At 35.2% G+C, this 16,805-nt stretch overlaps 1 protein-coding gene across 1 annotated transcript in view; it reads right to left on the reverse strand.

Annotated features, from left to right (window-relative positions):
• The window catches only part of LOC150096285 (adenosine kinase-like), a 286,808-nt gene extending 274,374 nt beyond the window's left edge, over positions 1-12,434 (reverse strand). Inside the window, exon 1 of the mRNA XM_090409587.1 lies at positions 12,334-12,434. Within this exon, the coding sequence (XP_090265713.1) occupies positions 12,334-12,353 (20 nt within the window). The 5' untranslated portion in view covers positions 12,354-12,434. The remainder of the gene's footprint in view (positions 1-12,333) is intronic.
• Positions 12,435-16,805: the final 4,371 nt, after the last annotated feature.

Genomic DNA, 16,805 nt, shown 5'->3' on the forward strand with positions numbered 1-16,805 from the left:
GTGGATCTTGGTGGAATCTATATTACTGGTCAGTGATGAGAATTCTGTGTTGAAGTTAAGTGTTGTTGACTTTCTCCATTACTCTAGACAGCAGTGAGGTGATAGAGCAACAGGTCAACAGTTTGACGACAGATACTGAAATAGATAAAAGCTGCTAGTGGCTTTTAGAAAGAACCACAAGTGATGGCTGCTACACAAAGAGAAGGTGAGAACCCTGAAATTTACACCTATTAATGGCAGTTTTGCAAATATTGCAGGCTTTAGTGTAAGCTGAATGAAGCTATAGTTTTTGTCCCAAGCCACTTACAAGCTTCCTCCCCCACACTTCATGGCAAACTTCTCTTTTGAAAATCATGGCTTGGATACTGGGTGAGAATTCTGAACAGAGTGGAGAATGAAAGTTCTCAAATTAGTATGGTTAATTTCTGTATCTGTAACCTGAGAACAGAAGCAGCAATCTGAATATAGAAAAGATTGGCATTACATGGGCATGCACATTACCATGTAAAAATGCAAAAGGCCACAAAGTTGTGAATAGCTGAGGAGAGGATGTTCTGCTAAAGATAGAACTAGTATAAGATTGTGATATGAATTATCAAGAGGAGTTGTGGCCTTCTCAGCATAATCTAGAAGGAGAAATTGTCATTAAAAAATCCAGCATTGAGTAAGTATAGAGGACTTGAATATTCTGACTGCTGGACGAACAATTTGCTTTAATTCATTGCTTATAACAAACACCCCAGATCTCTTTCAGCTTGGTCAGTGGAAATGGGAAAAGAGAGTCAGTTGAAGTTGTGAATGTCACCAAGGAAGATGGCTTCACTGTTAGGGTAGCTGGATTGCAGGAAATCATGCTTCAAAGGATAAAAGGTCAGAATTTTCAGAATTAGAGGATAGAAGACAACAGATAAATATACACAAATGAAGCAAGAAATCCTAAGCCACAGAGGGTCAAAATCAGATTCAAGTTTAGGCATCCTCGGATAAGGAATATCGAGATCACACAAAAGCACAGGTACTACCCATGTGGTCACTTTTGCGAGACAGTTTTTGGGCAAAAACCAAGTTTGTGTGTTGGATCACTCAGCGTATTCACCTGATTTAGCACCCTGCGACTTCTTTCTCTTCCCCCGACTTCATTTGCTGATGAAAGGAAAGTGATACGACACCACTAAAAATGTTCGAGCGGCAGTAACCATGACCTTCAACAGCATCCCAAAAACCAATATAAAAAACTTATTTAATGAATTAATTGACAAAGCCAAACACTGTATCGAAGCTGAGGAAGAGTATATTGATTGAAATAAATAATTTGAAGAGTATGGTTAGTAAGATTGCGCAGACTTGGAGAGTGATGAATGAGTAGAATGGATTGCCAGAGGTGGTTGTGAGTGCCCCAACAATGAATAGATTTACATCTTAAAAATTATGGAAGTGAAAAGATATAAGGAGATGTATGATAGGTATTGTGTTAATTATAGAGTGGGTCAGTCACGATGAGTGTTTTGACTCCATGGAGTGCCCATATAAATAATATGGCCTTGATAAGATCAATCTGAACTAAACTACTTTGCACAAATCTGGTCACTTGGTTATCTTGGAATCAGTTGGAGAGGATCCAGAGGCGAGAGATAGTGGCAATATAGTCACAAGCCTAGAAAATGCTTTATAGAAAAATTTGAATGAGTTACAGAAATTCATTGATAGGTGGAATAAGAGAGATGATAGAGACATTCAAATCACTTAAGTGTTTTTTTTCTCAGATTGATAATGAGAAATTTTTAGTATATGTATAGTTTTGTGTGTACATACTGGCCAATATGTATATATAAAACTATACATATACTAATTTTTAGCGGAAAACCTGTGGCATAGTAATTAAATAATAAAGCAACACGTAAAAACCACAGTGATATCTTTAATTAGTAAAAGGACAGATATTTCGTACTAAAATTAATAGTACATCTTCAGTGTCTGTAACAGTAATAGGAATACAAGCAAAACGTCCGGTGGATCACCTATTAAAATACAATTGTTACCGCGTGCTAGGAAATAATAGAAATAACAAATTTGGTAGGTGTAAGATAGTTTTACAACTCTCTTTGAATAAGCGTTCATATTTGAATCTGCATCTATGGAGGAGAACTGCTTTATCCCACTGGACACCATGAATAGAGTCAATACTGTGCTGTGCCGTGCCAGATCAGACTTTATGTTCTTTTATTCTTTTTTTCCAAGTCCAAAATAAGAGACATCGCATTCGCAAGGTATTTGGTGTAAACGCCAGCCAAAGATAGAGAAGACAGTTTATCTTGTAGAAGGTAATAAAGAAGAAATTTTGTTGATAGGTTATAACAAATATAACAACGTGAAGATTATTACCTTCACTCACGTATCCAATTCATTATGGAAAAAGAAAACTCTGGTACTTTACCATTTTTGGACATCCTCCTTACTAGAATGTCTTCTGGTACCTTATCTACAAGAGTCTTATTCAAAGAAAGTTGTAAAACTATCTTACACTGAGCGAATTTAAATAGAAATGACTATGTCTCTCTCAAAGATTTGGAAGACTTATCTTATGTAAAAAAACCATTTATCTTAATAGATTAAATGTGTTATTTCTATTATTTCCTAGCATGCGGCAACAATTGTATTTTAATAGGTGATCCACCGAACGTTTTGCTTGTATTCCATTCCTATTACTGTTACAGACACTGAAGATGTACCATTAATTTTAGTACGAAATATCTGTCCTTTTACTAATTAAAGATCTCACTGGTTTTTATGTGTTGCTTTATTATTTATACATATACTAAAACATATCCTCATTATCAATCTGATAAAAACCTTTAAGCAATTTGTATGTGACAAGTGTATCCAGAAATAGTGTTCTGACTTTCAATTATGAATTGTACCTCAGGTGTCTGAAGAAGGTTTTTCAAGTCTGGCAGCCATGGGGAGATAACAAAAACACTGCCAACATACCTAAGCCAGACTAAAATAAACTAGATTATAATAAAACTATAGCTATTTCATACAATATCTGATAAAATAAACAGAGTGCTACACAAATACAACCTTAATGCAATGCCATCTTTAGACCTCCTGCACAATTAGAGAACTTATTCAACTCCTCCAAAAATTAAATTATTGATTAGGCAACCACTATTGCTATATTAAAGGATAATATGAATTTGTTCTCTGGCCATGTAATAACAGGATATAGTTTTAATGTGTGTTTTTTTTCCCCACTAGAGATCAAGCCAGTAGAATAATGGTTAATCAAATTAGAGACACTTCAGTATACTGCATGAATTGCTCTATAAGGGACACTAATTTGATTAACTACCAAAAGGGAATAAAATCATTAGCTGATTTTTTTTATTCCTGTCTGCTTGTTTATGTATGTATGCTCCAAATGATGATTAATGTGAAGATTGAAACACTGGGAAATTAAGTAATTATTTGTAACATAGTAGTAGTCTCCATAATTTTATAAAATGAATTGGTTAGTACTTAGTGAAATGTTTAGAGCCTCCCTCAATGAGCCTGTGGACTCCATGGTGATGCCAATGTAATGATGTCAGATAGGAAAAGAGGGATTTGTGTGTTACTTTTTATCATAGAAGATGTAAGACTGATTAATAATACACAGAATTCTCACTTCAGACAGTGTGGTAAGAATGCAATATATACAGCTGAGAGTGGAAGATTTAAAAAAAAAAAAGGGGGTGGGGGGTTAAATTTGAAAAAATTTAGCATTAATTGAGATAGAGTAAAATGTAACACACTAAAATAACATACATCTTTTAGAATTTAATACTTAATATGATTCCTAGAAAAAAAAGAAAAAAAAATGAAAAATGCTATAAGAAAAAAAACAATGGAAAGAGAAAGTACTGGTCTGCCAAATCAGAATTAAATATGAGAGATAAGCAACAATTAGCATTAACTAAATTCTTGAAGAATGCAGATTTGAATTACAGCTGGCTATAAATGCTGCTAAAAAAGTTTTTTTATAGCAACGTAAAAGGGACAAGGATAACAGACATGAATTAAGTGTAACCTGCTGCTCTAAAATAATTCGGAATAATCCAGCAATAGTTTACTACACGTTTTATAAGTGCATATGTAAACACTGGCTAGTCAGAACTAGATATACTGCTTGAAGGAGATTTCTCTAATGATGTAACATAAGAGATTTTTATCTTAAATCACTTGGAACTGATAAGGTTGGGCCAGGATTATTTCCCTTTTTGTAGTAAGCAGATGTTCAAGGCTAAATTATCTAATTTTAATTATCTTTAATACTGCTGAGATTATAAATAGCACCTTTTCATTTGAAATTTGCACGGGTTATCCCAATTCATAAGGTATGTGGGGGGGGGGGGGGTGTCATCACAAATTGCAGAATTATAGACCAGCAAGTCTTCTTAGTGTTACAGATAATGCAAAAATGTAAATATAAAAACAGTGAAGAAAAAAAAAAAAAGCAAATCTCTTCCTAGATCTTAAAGTTAGAAAAGAAATATAAATTATTTAGTAGAAAGTTAAAGTTTCCATCAAAATGATTACAAAAAATAAAGAAAATAGAGAAACAAAATCTAATTACAAAGTAAGAATAAACTAAATGATTTAAGTATAAGAAATTTATACTAACAGGGTATTAACTATTTAGAAAAAAAATACTAGAAAATAAACACATTGAGAAAGAATAGAATAACATGAAAGAAATTAAATCAGCAGCATATGAAAGCCAAGGGACAAAAAATACCATGAAATAAAATTTTAAAAAAATTACATATATGGAACAATGAAATAAAACAAATAATTGAAAATAAAAAGCTAGCCTTTAAAAGATGATTAAGTTGTAAAAAACAAGAAGATGAAATTGAATATATAAGTGCAATAGCCAAAAGAGAAACTAGAAAAAGACACAGAAAGCTAGTAAGCTTGGTATTATTATTATTTAGGCTTCCAAGGAGTCAAAAGACTCATCGTGAGAAGTCCCTCCTAGGAAACACAAAGTCTATCATACCAATCAAACTCATTGACCATTCTCACTCTCACCACTCTATCAGGCAATACATTCCAAGGTTCAACCACCCTCCATGCAAAGAAGCCACTCCTCACCCTCTTGCTCACAGTTTCCTTTCATAACTTCCAGGGACTCCTCCTTGCTGTTCAACCAAGTGAAAGAACTCCCCCCTGTGTCAACCCTGTAACCACCTCTCAACATTTTAAAAGTCTCAATCATATCATCTCTCCTTCTATCCACCAAACTCTGCAGTCCACATTTCTTTAGGTGAACTAACATTGTACAGTCCTGAAACTGTCTTTGTTATCTGCCTTTGTACACTTTCCACAGTTAATTTATCTCCTTCAAATCCTGGGGAGCAAATCTGAGAACAATAGTCTAAGTGTGGTCTGATCAGGGTCTTATACAACAGAATGATAACTCTTATCTCTGCAGGTCAGTGTCCTTATTATTGCAGAAATACTCTGTGTTACCTTCACCACCTTTGAAATATGTCCCTTGAATTTCAGGTTTCTATCACTCGTCAACCCCAAATCTCTCGTCTCCCCTACTTCCTCCAGCATAGCTCCTCCAATAGAGTATGCAGCATCCCATCGATGTGTCCCAAACCTCAAGACCTTAAACATTTTGCTGCATTAAACCGACACTCCCATTCATTTGCATATCTATCTAGCTTATTCAAATCCTCCTGCAGGGCTGCAGCAGCTGCACTATTACTAATAATCCTTCCCAGCTTCACATCGCCCATCGTCGAAGTGGGATAAAAGATAAAAACAACCAAGTAAAATAATTGTAAATCAAGCAAGAGAAAACCAGATAAACTCTGATCTGTATAATTGCTAGAAAAAATTTCATCAGACATTAAAATTTTTAAATATATACATATACACAAGTGGACAACAGCATGGAATAAAATATAGTAATATCTGTACTTACAACAAGGGGATAAAAGAACCCACTAATCACAGAAGTATTTGTCTATTGAATACATGCAACGAAATGTATTGGTAAAATAATTATTGAAAAATTGAAAATGCATAGCACAAAAAAAAAAAAAAAAAAAAAAAAAAAAAATTATTAGAATGTCAAAATGGATTCATAAAAAGTTGCTTTACAATGGATGCAGGTTGTTTAAAACTACTTACAGAAAAAAGAATTCAATTTAGAAACTCACCTTCTGTTTATAGATTATAAAAACCATCTGATAAAGTAAAGACAATGTTTGATATGTTACTAAAGAATAAGTATATCTAATATTTTATTACAGACAATATTGAAAATATGCAAAGATAATGAAAAAAAAAACTTGAAAAACAATCTATACAGGGATGTCCTGTCTCCAACACTTTTGATATTTATATTAATGAACTACTAATACAGTGTTGAATTGGATTTAAACGGTATTAATGCGAACACAGATTGATAAGAATATAACTATTTATTAACTTAAAAGCAAATATTTTGCTGGTATTATATCCAGCATCTTCAGAGCACACAAACAAAGTTTGTTACAAATGCGAGACAATCTGCAATTCGATATAACAGTGGGGCTAGTATAAGTAATTGCAGCGTGCAACAAGACTAAAGTCCTAATACGCGCCATCTAAGTTATATAAAAATACAATTTAAAAAAATAATTAAATAAAATAAAATAAAAAAAACAGTAGTCAAAGTTTTGAAAAAGTCCTTGAAACTTTTGAAAAATAGTAGTCCAAAGTTTGAAAAATAAAATTAAAATAAATAACATTAATTTGGTCTTAGGATGACTGTCTCCCAAATCTTTGGTAGATTTATACAGCCATACTTGTTAAAGTTTGGAGTATGTTGGAGTATGGACAAACACATAAGCCTATCCACACATACTAATACAGTGGAACACTCGCATAACTCAGGTATAGATGATATTTCCCAGAATGATAAAATATGCATTATTATTTGCAGATGATTAGTAATATTGTCAGATTAGGAAGACAATTTACAAAGGGCAACATATAGCAGCTGACTGAGATGTAGAGAGCATAATGCTAGTGTTGCAAAGGCTGCACATCATAGTTCTGCTATGATAAGTACTCTAACATGCAGTAATAAGGAAGTGGTTGTGCTACTGTATAAACCACTGGTCATACCACACTTGGACTATTGTGCTCAGATCTGGTCATTTGATTTTCAGTGAGATGTGGAGACATTAGAGAGGGTCCAGATATGAGTGACTAATACAATATCAGGATTTTGGACTACTGGCTATGGAGAGAGGTTGAAAAAATGTGGATTGCAGAGTTTAGTGGATATGACAAAAAGAGGTAATATGATAGACACATTTAAGTTAGTGAGAGGATTTTATTGAATTAATTCAGATGTAGAAGGTGAAAGGGGAAAAACCAGAGATCATCCTTAGAAATTACGTACGAGTGTGATGAAGAGAGGGTGTGAGGAGTACATTTTTTAAATGGAGAATTGTCAGTGAATGGAATGCATCACCAGAATGCAAGGAATGTTAAGGATTTTAAGATTCAGTATGATAAATATATTGTCAGTTGAATGAATGAACCTCCCATGAGTCTGCCAACTGGAGGGAGCAGTAATAACAACATAAAATGTAATCTTATTTATTATAACCACCCACTAGGTCACCCAGCACATGACTTAGTTCTGTAAATATGATTACCATTCTTTGTATAGCTTCACCTTGTTATCATGCTGATGCATGAATATATTATTATTATTCCTGACACCTCCAAGGAGTCCGAAGACTCATCACGGGAGGACACTTGCTATTACGACCGTCTCGACCACTACACCGAACCTCTACTACGAATGACCTCCATCAACGCCATCTACCGCCCACCTCCACCACAACTAGTATTTTTTGTCTGTAAATTGCATGTGTTCTGAAGGGCCGATTTGTCTGTATGCGGGATGAAAAACCAGAGTTTCCGGGAGAAAAAACCCTGCTACCTCCATATGAGATCGGCTAACTCGCCTTCGTTTGAAAATCGTCCAGATAAAGATTCCTCCCGTCGCGAAGAGAATTTAAATATACAAATACTTTTAATTATCTTGAATATGAAATATCATATGAAGGAGAAAAAAGATATCAAATTAAAAATCTTTTTACAGGTTGATAAACAGAACTCTCAATCAGAATATTGTACAAAAATAAATACTTAAAAATATACAATATTTTAGCAATTAGCTACATTATTATATGGCAGTGAAATTTGGGCAATAAACAGCCAAGATAAAGAACAAGTGTAATAAGATTCACAAGAAGTGCAAAATATACATTATTAAACAAAGGAAAGATATTTGAAAAGAATTAAAAATAAAATCAACAGAAGAAAAATTAGACAAATTAAAACAATTAGATAGAACACATAAATCAAGTGGAGAACACCCAATATCCTAAACAATTAATAAAATATAAACAAATTGGAAAGAGAAGGCTGGGTAGACCTCAAAAGAGGCTATATTATTATTAACATCTGACCTCCATGGCATCAGACTTATCATGGGAGGTCCACACCATCGCACACAATGCTAATACAACCGTGCTTTAAACTGATTCAATGTATCTACATTCACAACACACTCAGGCAATACGTTCCACTCTCCATGCAAAGAACCTTCTCACTCCTCTGCTCATACCCTCTTTATACAGTTTCCAGTGATGGCCTCTTGTTCTATCTGCTTCTCCCATTCTATGAAAAACCTCCTCTATGTAAACCTAATAATAGCCCATTACTAGCTTATGTCTCAATCATACATCCCCCCCCTTCACCTCCTATTCACAAGACTTAGCAATTTACATTCTCCCAATCTGTCCTCATATTCCACATTCCAAAGATCACTGACAACCTTCATAATCTTCTTTGGACCCTTTCCAACATATCCTCATCACCATGAAAACCCAGTGACCAAATCTGTACACAATAATCCATAAGGCCTTATACAAATGGCATCATAACCTCTTTGTTTCTGCATGTCAGGGTCATCCGCAACATTGCCATTATCTGATGTGATGTCTTCACACCCTATTAGATTAAACATGAGATCAGAACAGATCATAAGGTCTATATCCATATTTAGTATTATGATGATGGTAAAGTAAAAATTAAGAATCTTATCCAGAGTAGTCTTGAAATAAATCACTGCTGAATAGGTCACAACATGGTCTTTGGTAAGGAGATTTTAACAAAGGTTAAGTTCTTAAGCCTTAAGTTCTGTAATTCAAATCTATATTCTTTAACAATTTTGTTAAAGTATATAGATGAATACATGCTACTTGTTAACTCTGATTTGAAAGATTAGTACTACTCTTTCCATTGCTTTTTTCCCCAGAATATTTCTTTAAGAATATGATTATTCTCCAGGTTTATTACAATTTTCTGTTTCCGATTCCATACAATCGCGCTATGATTCCATAGCGCAATTGGAAGAATGGCAGTACGTTGCGCCCTTTGATTGGAAAAAAACCTAAGTTCAATTCTCATCATGATGGGAGAATCTTTATATGGATTTTTTTTTTCAATTAAAGATGCGTTAGCTTAGCCAATCTCATACAGAGGTAGCAGGGTTTTTTTCTTCCAAAACCTCTGGTCCTCTGACTCCTTGCAAGTGTCATGAAATAATTTTTTTTTTCTAAGGATAAACTTATTCATAAAATGATTTAGGTTAAAATAATTATAAACATTCTCTTTGCTCAGCTGCCAATAATGATTTATGGTTTTAATGGTGCAAGGACAGCAGAGGTCATAGCAGTACACAAGGTGTAAATGATTACAAACAACCATGCCTGCATTGGGATTTGAAACCATGATCTGTTGCTTGGGGAGTACATACACTGATCACTTGGCCAACTAGGTTCTTTGTTCAGCAGAGAAGTCAACTGCTCGGACAAGTTTTTTTATAGGATGATCATTGGCCCAACAGCAGACAGGAAAGTGGATTTAAACTTTAATGCAAGCAAATGCAAGCACATTCAGTAAGATATTAGATTAATATAAATTAAATGGGCATACTTAATTTAAAAAACTGATATATGGAAGTTTGTTTAACTTGTTTAATAGGGAATTTAATTTCTCAATTACTCCAAAAAATTAAAATTTTTTTTGGGTACTTGAGGAATAACTATAGTAATCCCTCAATTACCCAACTTCACTAGGAAAACATTTTGCTCATTGGATAACTGAAAAGTCAGTTAATTGACAATATAACTGCATAGTATAATATAACTGATGGTATATTATTATTATTATTATTTGACACCTCCAGGGAGTCAAAGGACTTGTCGAGGGAGGGTACCTGCTCTACAACTCCATCTCCACCATTCAATCATCAACTGACTGCAACTACACCAATGCCATCTACCTCCGACCACCACCACCACTGGTATTTCCACAGACAATCACAAACATCCATGCCCACAGCAGGATTTGGAATCGCAGCCTTTTGGCTGGAGAGCAGATACTCTAACCACTCGGCCAACCAGGCTGCCATAACTGTACAAAAGTTTTGTTAATAGACTAACCTATTCAACTGAAGATTAATTTGGAGTTCAAATAATTAAGAGATAAGAGATCATCTGTAACAGCTTTGCAGACTGTAGGCTCAATTAAAATAAATTGTAAGAAAAGTGATTTCTATTATACCATGATACAAGTCTAGTCATGCCAATCTTGCATTACTGTTTACAGAGAATCAAAAGGTATTCAAAGAAGATTAACTGCATGGACAGAGGAATTATATCATGATAGTCAGGAGAACTAGTTTGCTAGTTCATAACAGTGCTTCAAGGTATATATACAAACATCTAAAAAACGGTTTGCTTTTTTAGATGCAAAGCACAAATTCCAGCTATGATAAGATACAATATCACTTAAAACTGTTGCAGAAACAATGCAAAATAAAAAGGAACTGAAGACTATAAAGGTCTTCAGTTCCTCCAGCATAATGGAAGTCACTTAAAAAGGAAACTAATTCAGAGAAGTCAACCTACGTGTGGTGTTTGAATAAGCATATCCCAGATCTTTGCAAATTAATGCATCCATACTAATTATTATCATCCCAAGACTCCTCCTATGAAGTCGCTCTTGTCACGAGAAATCCCTTTGTTATACACAGAGTTCATCATTACTTGCCTTAAATACATTCAAATTCTCTATAGATGCCACCCTCTCAGGCAATGCAATCCAATCATTCACCACTCTCCATACAAAAATCCTACTTTTTAAATGAAGATGAAACAGTCTCAATTTGGTGACAGGGATTTTCCTTTGGAAAATTATGATTTTATAACTATGTAAAATATACAAAGAAGCCAGTATAATGTGCAAACAGCATAGTGGAATAATAAATTATAGCATGGTTGCCATAATCACTTGAACATTATCTTTGAAGAACAAATTTATATAACAGTCTGTTTATGCCACACCCAAAGAAGTTCAATTTGAAGTCAGTTGAAAAATGTTCGAGTAATGTGAGTGCAACATGATCTAGCATGAGCAAAATAAATATTTGTTGATGGCTTTAACAGAAAAATGCAACAAGAAAGAGACACTATTTTGTGTGTGCATGAGTTGAAAGGGGAAGGCCAACTCAAGTGAAATAGCAGTTCCACCGACAAAACGTAAATAAAAATCGCAGTTAAAGTTTCATTGGCATCATTCACCACAAAATTTTACTAACACACTCTACAGATTAAACGAAATTATCCAATCAGCATAAAAATAATTTGCTTTCCTCTTGCACATTAAGATAACATTTCACTTTAAGAGTGTCAAAAGTAAAATAAAGAAATTCTCTATTACTTCTATAAACAGACATGGTCTTTATAACAAAAACCTAAATTCCATCCTTGTTTGATAATGTCACCCAGTACAGGACTCTTTAATTTTGTTCAGAAAGTCGAAGTATTCCCTGAATACTTTGACTTTCTCAGTTTTGCAGTGAACCACAACTAGCAATATATTAATATCAAGAAAACAAATATTATAAAATAACGAAATGAGATGTTTTCAACAGTTTGCGGCACGCAAACTGTTCGACCTTATTGTCGACACTCAAAAGTTAAAATGTTGTTTTCAGGTGCGAGAGGAAAGATATGTTCCTTGTACCTATTTGATAATTTCGTTTATTCGGTAATGTGTGTTAATGAAATGTTTCTAATGTTTTCAACATGCTGCAAAAAAAAATTATCAAAAATTCTTATGAAATATCAATTAAAAACTATTGAGCAAATGCAAAAAAATGGTGTTCTAAATACAGAAACAGGAAATTTTTAACTCATACTGCACCTTAACAGCGAATCATTCATTTTAACATTAATAGCAAGAAGAAACTAAACTTAAAAGCCAGCGTAAGACAAACTCAACAATACTTCTTTGCGCAACCACCAAATGTAAACACAGCGACAGGTGGTATTAGATATTTGGATTTCAATACAAAAACACTGCCCCTTGGTGGCTTAACAGAATAAAGAGAAACTTGCTAAATTAACAGATAATAATCGCCTAATTTTAGCTCACTTATATATTAGTATCCACTCGTGCTATTTGCATTCCATGATATTATTATTATTATTATTATTATTATTATTATTCCTGATACCTCCAAGGAGTCCGAAGACTCATCGCGGGAGGACATCTTTCAACTGTCTCTACACCTTACCTCTACTACGAATCAACGCCATCCACCGCCCACCTCCAACACCACCACAACTAGTAATTTTTGTCTGTAAATTGCGTGTGTTCTGAAGGGCCGATTTGTATGTATGCGGGATGAAAAACCCGAGTTTCCGGGAGAAAAAACCCTGCTACCTCCGTATGAGATCGGCTAACTCACCATCGATTGAAATCGACCAGATAAAGATTCCTCCCGTCGCGACGAGAATCGAACTTAGGCCTATTCCAATCGAAGGGCGCAATGTACCGTCGTTCTTCCAATTGCGCTACGGAGGCGCTTATATATACTGTTCTCTATAATAAATTTAGTTTAATCCTTTATCCAAGTGTGAGCAAACAACGTTTGCGCCTGACAATATCTTCAGGACTGGGGTAAGGTAGTACAACACCGGAAAACTCGTAGCAAAGGTGGACCAAGCTAACATCACTCCTATCCCTTCAGTGCGGCCTGGTTCCCACTGAAGACCTCAATAAAGGTCGAAACTAATCTGGGTAGTGGCCCTTCTCTTAATGCATAACATTATACATATATCCGTAAGGAGATGTGTTTTGCATTATGGGAGATACATAGGAGGGATGTTAGCTTGGTCCACCTTGGCTACGAGTTGTCCGGTGTTGTACCACCTTACCCTAGTCCTGAAGATATTTTCAGGCGCAAACTTTGTTTGCTCACACTTGGATAAAGGATTAAACTACATTTATTATAGTCTAACCAAGTGAAAAATAAACTTTCAACATCCTTGTTCTCAGCTTAGTTTCTTCATGGCTGCAGATCGCAGGGATTCCAACTTTCAGTATAGAGAAAGTCATTGAATTTTTCTCCTATTCACTGTCATATGAGATCCTAACATCTCCTAGATTATTTGCCAAGTTTCCTTTTCTGTGTGTTTTATGTGTCTGGGACACAAGTCTGTAATTCTCAAAGTTTAGCTATTGTCCTTCATCCATACTTTACGCCTTGCCCATTTTTATTTTTGTTGATGTTATAGATAGCTTCTACCCCATCATTAAATGGGATGTTTTCTCCCTTATTTCAGTGTCCTTATATGACCTTTCTTGCTTATATTAGAGACTATTCTTTTCATTACCTTCGGGTTGTATTAAGCTTCGTTAATTTTTATTATTGTTATAGTGATCTCTCTCTCTCTCTCTCTCTCTCTCTCTCTCTCTCTCTCTCTCTCTCTCTCTCTCTCTCTCTCTCTCTCTCACTAAATCATATTTGAAGGGAAGGGGACCAATCGTACGATGCTGTTGGCACACATTCCCTCGATGAGTCTTTGGACTCCCTGGAGGTGTCAAATAATAATAATTATTATTATTATATTATATTACATTATATTATATACAGGAATAGTGTCAAGATTGTGTAAAAGGTTTTGCAAAGAAATGAAAGTGAATATTCATTTTATGAATGTCTGGGATGAGATTGATAAAAGGAAGGAGTATTTTAAGAGAGACTGTTTGCACTTAAATGGATTAGGAGCTTGGCATTTGGAACATTTATTGATAAAGGATTGAGTAAATAGGCAAAAACGGGGAAATGTGATTTGCTAGGGAGGCAGGTGATAGAGTCAGCTGTAAATAGTACTAAGGTCATTAATCGCTGTGAATTTGGGATTAATTGTTCGCAGAATATTAACAGTATACAGAGTGGGCTAATTCGCACACAGGGAGATTATGGGAGGAAGGGAGTATTGCAGTTTATGTATACTAATGCTCGAAGTATTCGGAATAAGTGTGAGGAATTATTTCATTACTTAGTTCAACATGGCCAAAATTTATGGTAATTAGCGAAACTTGGTTAACTGAGAATGATATAGTTATTGGAATTGAATGTAAGTGGTACAGTATTTTCAGGCAAGACAGAGATGACAGAATGGGGGAAGAGGGGTTTATTAATGTTAGACGAAGCATTAAAGCCAAAAAACATAGGAGTGCCTCACTGTGACAGGTGTGTAGAAGGCAGTTCATTCGAGGCTGTTTGGCGTGAGATAGAGATAAACAAGGCGAAATATGTAATTGGACGTTGCTATAATCCAAGGGGAATAAGGGAGAATGTAGATAGCATGTATTGTCAAATTAGCATGATGAGTGAAGGTCAGGTAATCACTATGGGGGAGTTTAACTTTGGGGACATAGATTGGGGTAAGGAATGGTCACAAGGAACAAAGGAAATGGAGTTTATACAGTTCTTAAGAGATAATTACCTGAGACAGCATGTGATGGAAGGGACAAGTGATTCTAGAGTGTTAGATCTGGTCATAACATCGGAGAACATATCAATTAGTAATAATGTCTCCACTTGGGGAAAGTGATCATATGGTCTTGACCTGGGAGATTGTAGGATGTGCTCAATATTCTATTAAGAATGGGTATGTGTGGAATTACAAGGCTGGTGATTATGACAAGCTAAGAAGTCAGTTTTCAGTTGTATTATGGCATCAGAATTTCAAGGGGAGAGATGTTGATCGTGCGTGGGAGATTGTCAAGGAGTGTATGATGAAAGCTATCAGACTATATTCCCAGATTCAGAAGGAGAAATCAAGTAGGAGTAAAATGGATGAATAATACTATTACACAGGAGTTGCAGATAAAGAAAACGTTGTGGAGGACGTAAAAAGAAAAAGGTGATGAGCGTTCCAGTGAGCAATACAAGGTACAGGCAAAAAGAGTAACCTGCATGGTAAGGAAAACCAAAGCTAATTATGAGAGGAAGCGAGCTGGTGAATCCAAGAGAAACCCTAAAGAGTTCTTTCGCTATGTGGCTAGTAAAAGGAAGAATATCCATGGAAAGATTTCTTTGAAAAGTGTTGATGGTAGGGAAATTACAGAAGCTAATCAAATAGTTGCTTGAAAGTGTACCATCTTGGTAGTGATAGTGCAGTGTCAAATGTGCCATTGACTGATGAGAGTCTAGAGATGAACGAAATTGAGGTGCTTAATATATTAAAGAACGTTAATTCTAACACTGCCACTGGGCTAGATGGCATATCGGCCCATGTGTTATGAGAATGTGCAAGAGAATTAGCAACTCCTAATTTTAGCATTTTGGAGAAATTGGTAAAAATTAGAATTCAAGACTGGGTGGACATCAGTATGATACTTTATGAGGGGAAACATGGTTTTGTGAAGGGTTGGTCTTGCCTAAGTAATTTGCTTACTTTCTATAATAAAGTAACAGTGGAGTTGGATAAAGGAAATCCTTAATCACTGATGCTGCTTGACTTTGCAAAGGCTTTTGACAGGATGCCACACGGAACTCTCTTGCATAAATTAAAGCAAATGGGTATAGATCCGATGATGTTGATTTGGATTAAAGGATAGCTGGTGGATAGATATCAAAGAGTGGTTTACGGAGGAGCTGAGTCCAGGAAAAGGCAAGTGACTAGTGGTGTGCCTCAGGGCTCAGTGCTTGATCCTTTATTGTTTAATTTGTACATCAATGATACTGGTTGAATGGAATTTGAATGGAAATATCCACTTGTTTGCTGATGATGCAAAATTGGGTAGAGCGATAATCAATTCAAATGATGTAAATATCTCACAGGATGACTTCAACAGGCGAACGGTATGGACTAAGGTAAATGGCTGTCAGTTCAACGTGGCTGAGTGTTATGGTGATGCACTTCGGGAGGATGACATCACATGATGTTTATATATTTACGGAACTGAACTGTAAGAAGTTGACAAGACAAGAGACTTGGGAGTTATTGTGAACAGAGAACTTAAATTTAAAGGGCATATTGCAAAGAATGCCAAAACATTACATTAAATTAGATGGTCGTTGAGGAACATACTGACAAGCAGGGATAGGGAGGTTATGGTTCCATTCTATAAGGAATTAATAAGGCCACATTTGGATTATTGTGAACAGATCTGGTCGTCTGGATTTCTTGGTGATGGAGAAGTGGTGGAGAGGATTCAGAGGCGAGTTACAAAGATTATTGCAGGTCTATGGGATGTTCCCTATGAGGATAGATTGATGATCTGTGGGCTCCAAAAACTAGCTGATAGACGTAGGAGAGGAGATATGATAGAGGTATTTAAATTGTTAAAGGGATTTTACAAGATTGATACTGAAGATA

Source organism: Typopeltis vanoorti, chromosome 19 (genome assembly GCF_054136105.1).
Source record: "Typopeltis vanoorti isolate ZY-2024b chromosome 19, IOZ_Tvanoo_1.0, whole genome shotgun sequence".
Classification (NCBI taxonomy): Eukaryota; Metazoa; Arthropoda; class Arachnida; order Uropygi; family Thelyphonidae; genus Typopeltis; species Typopeltis vanoorti.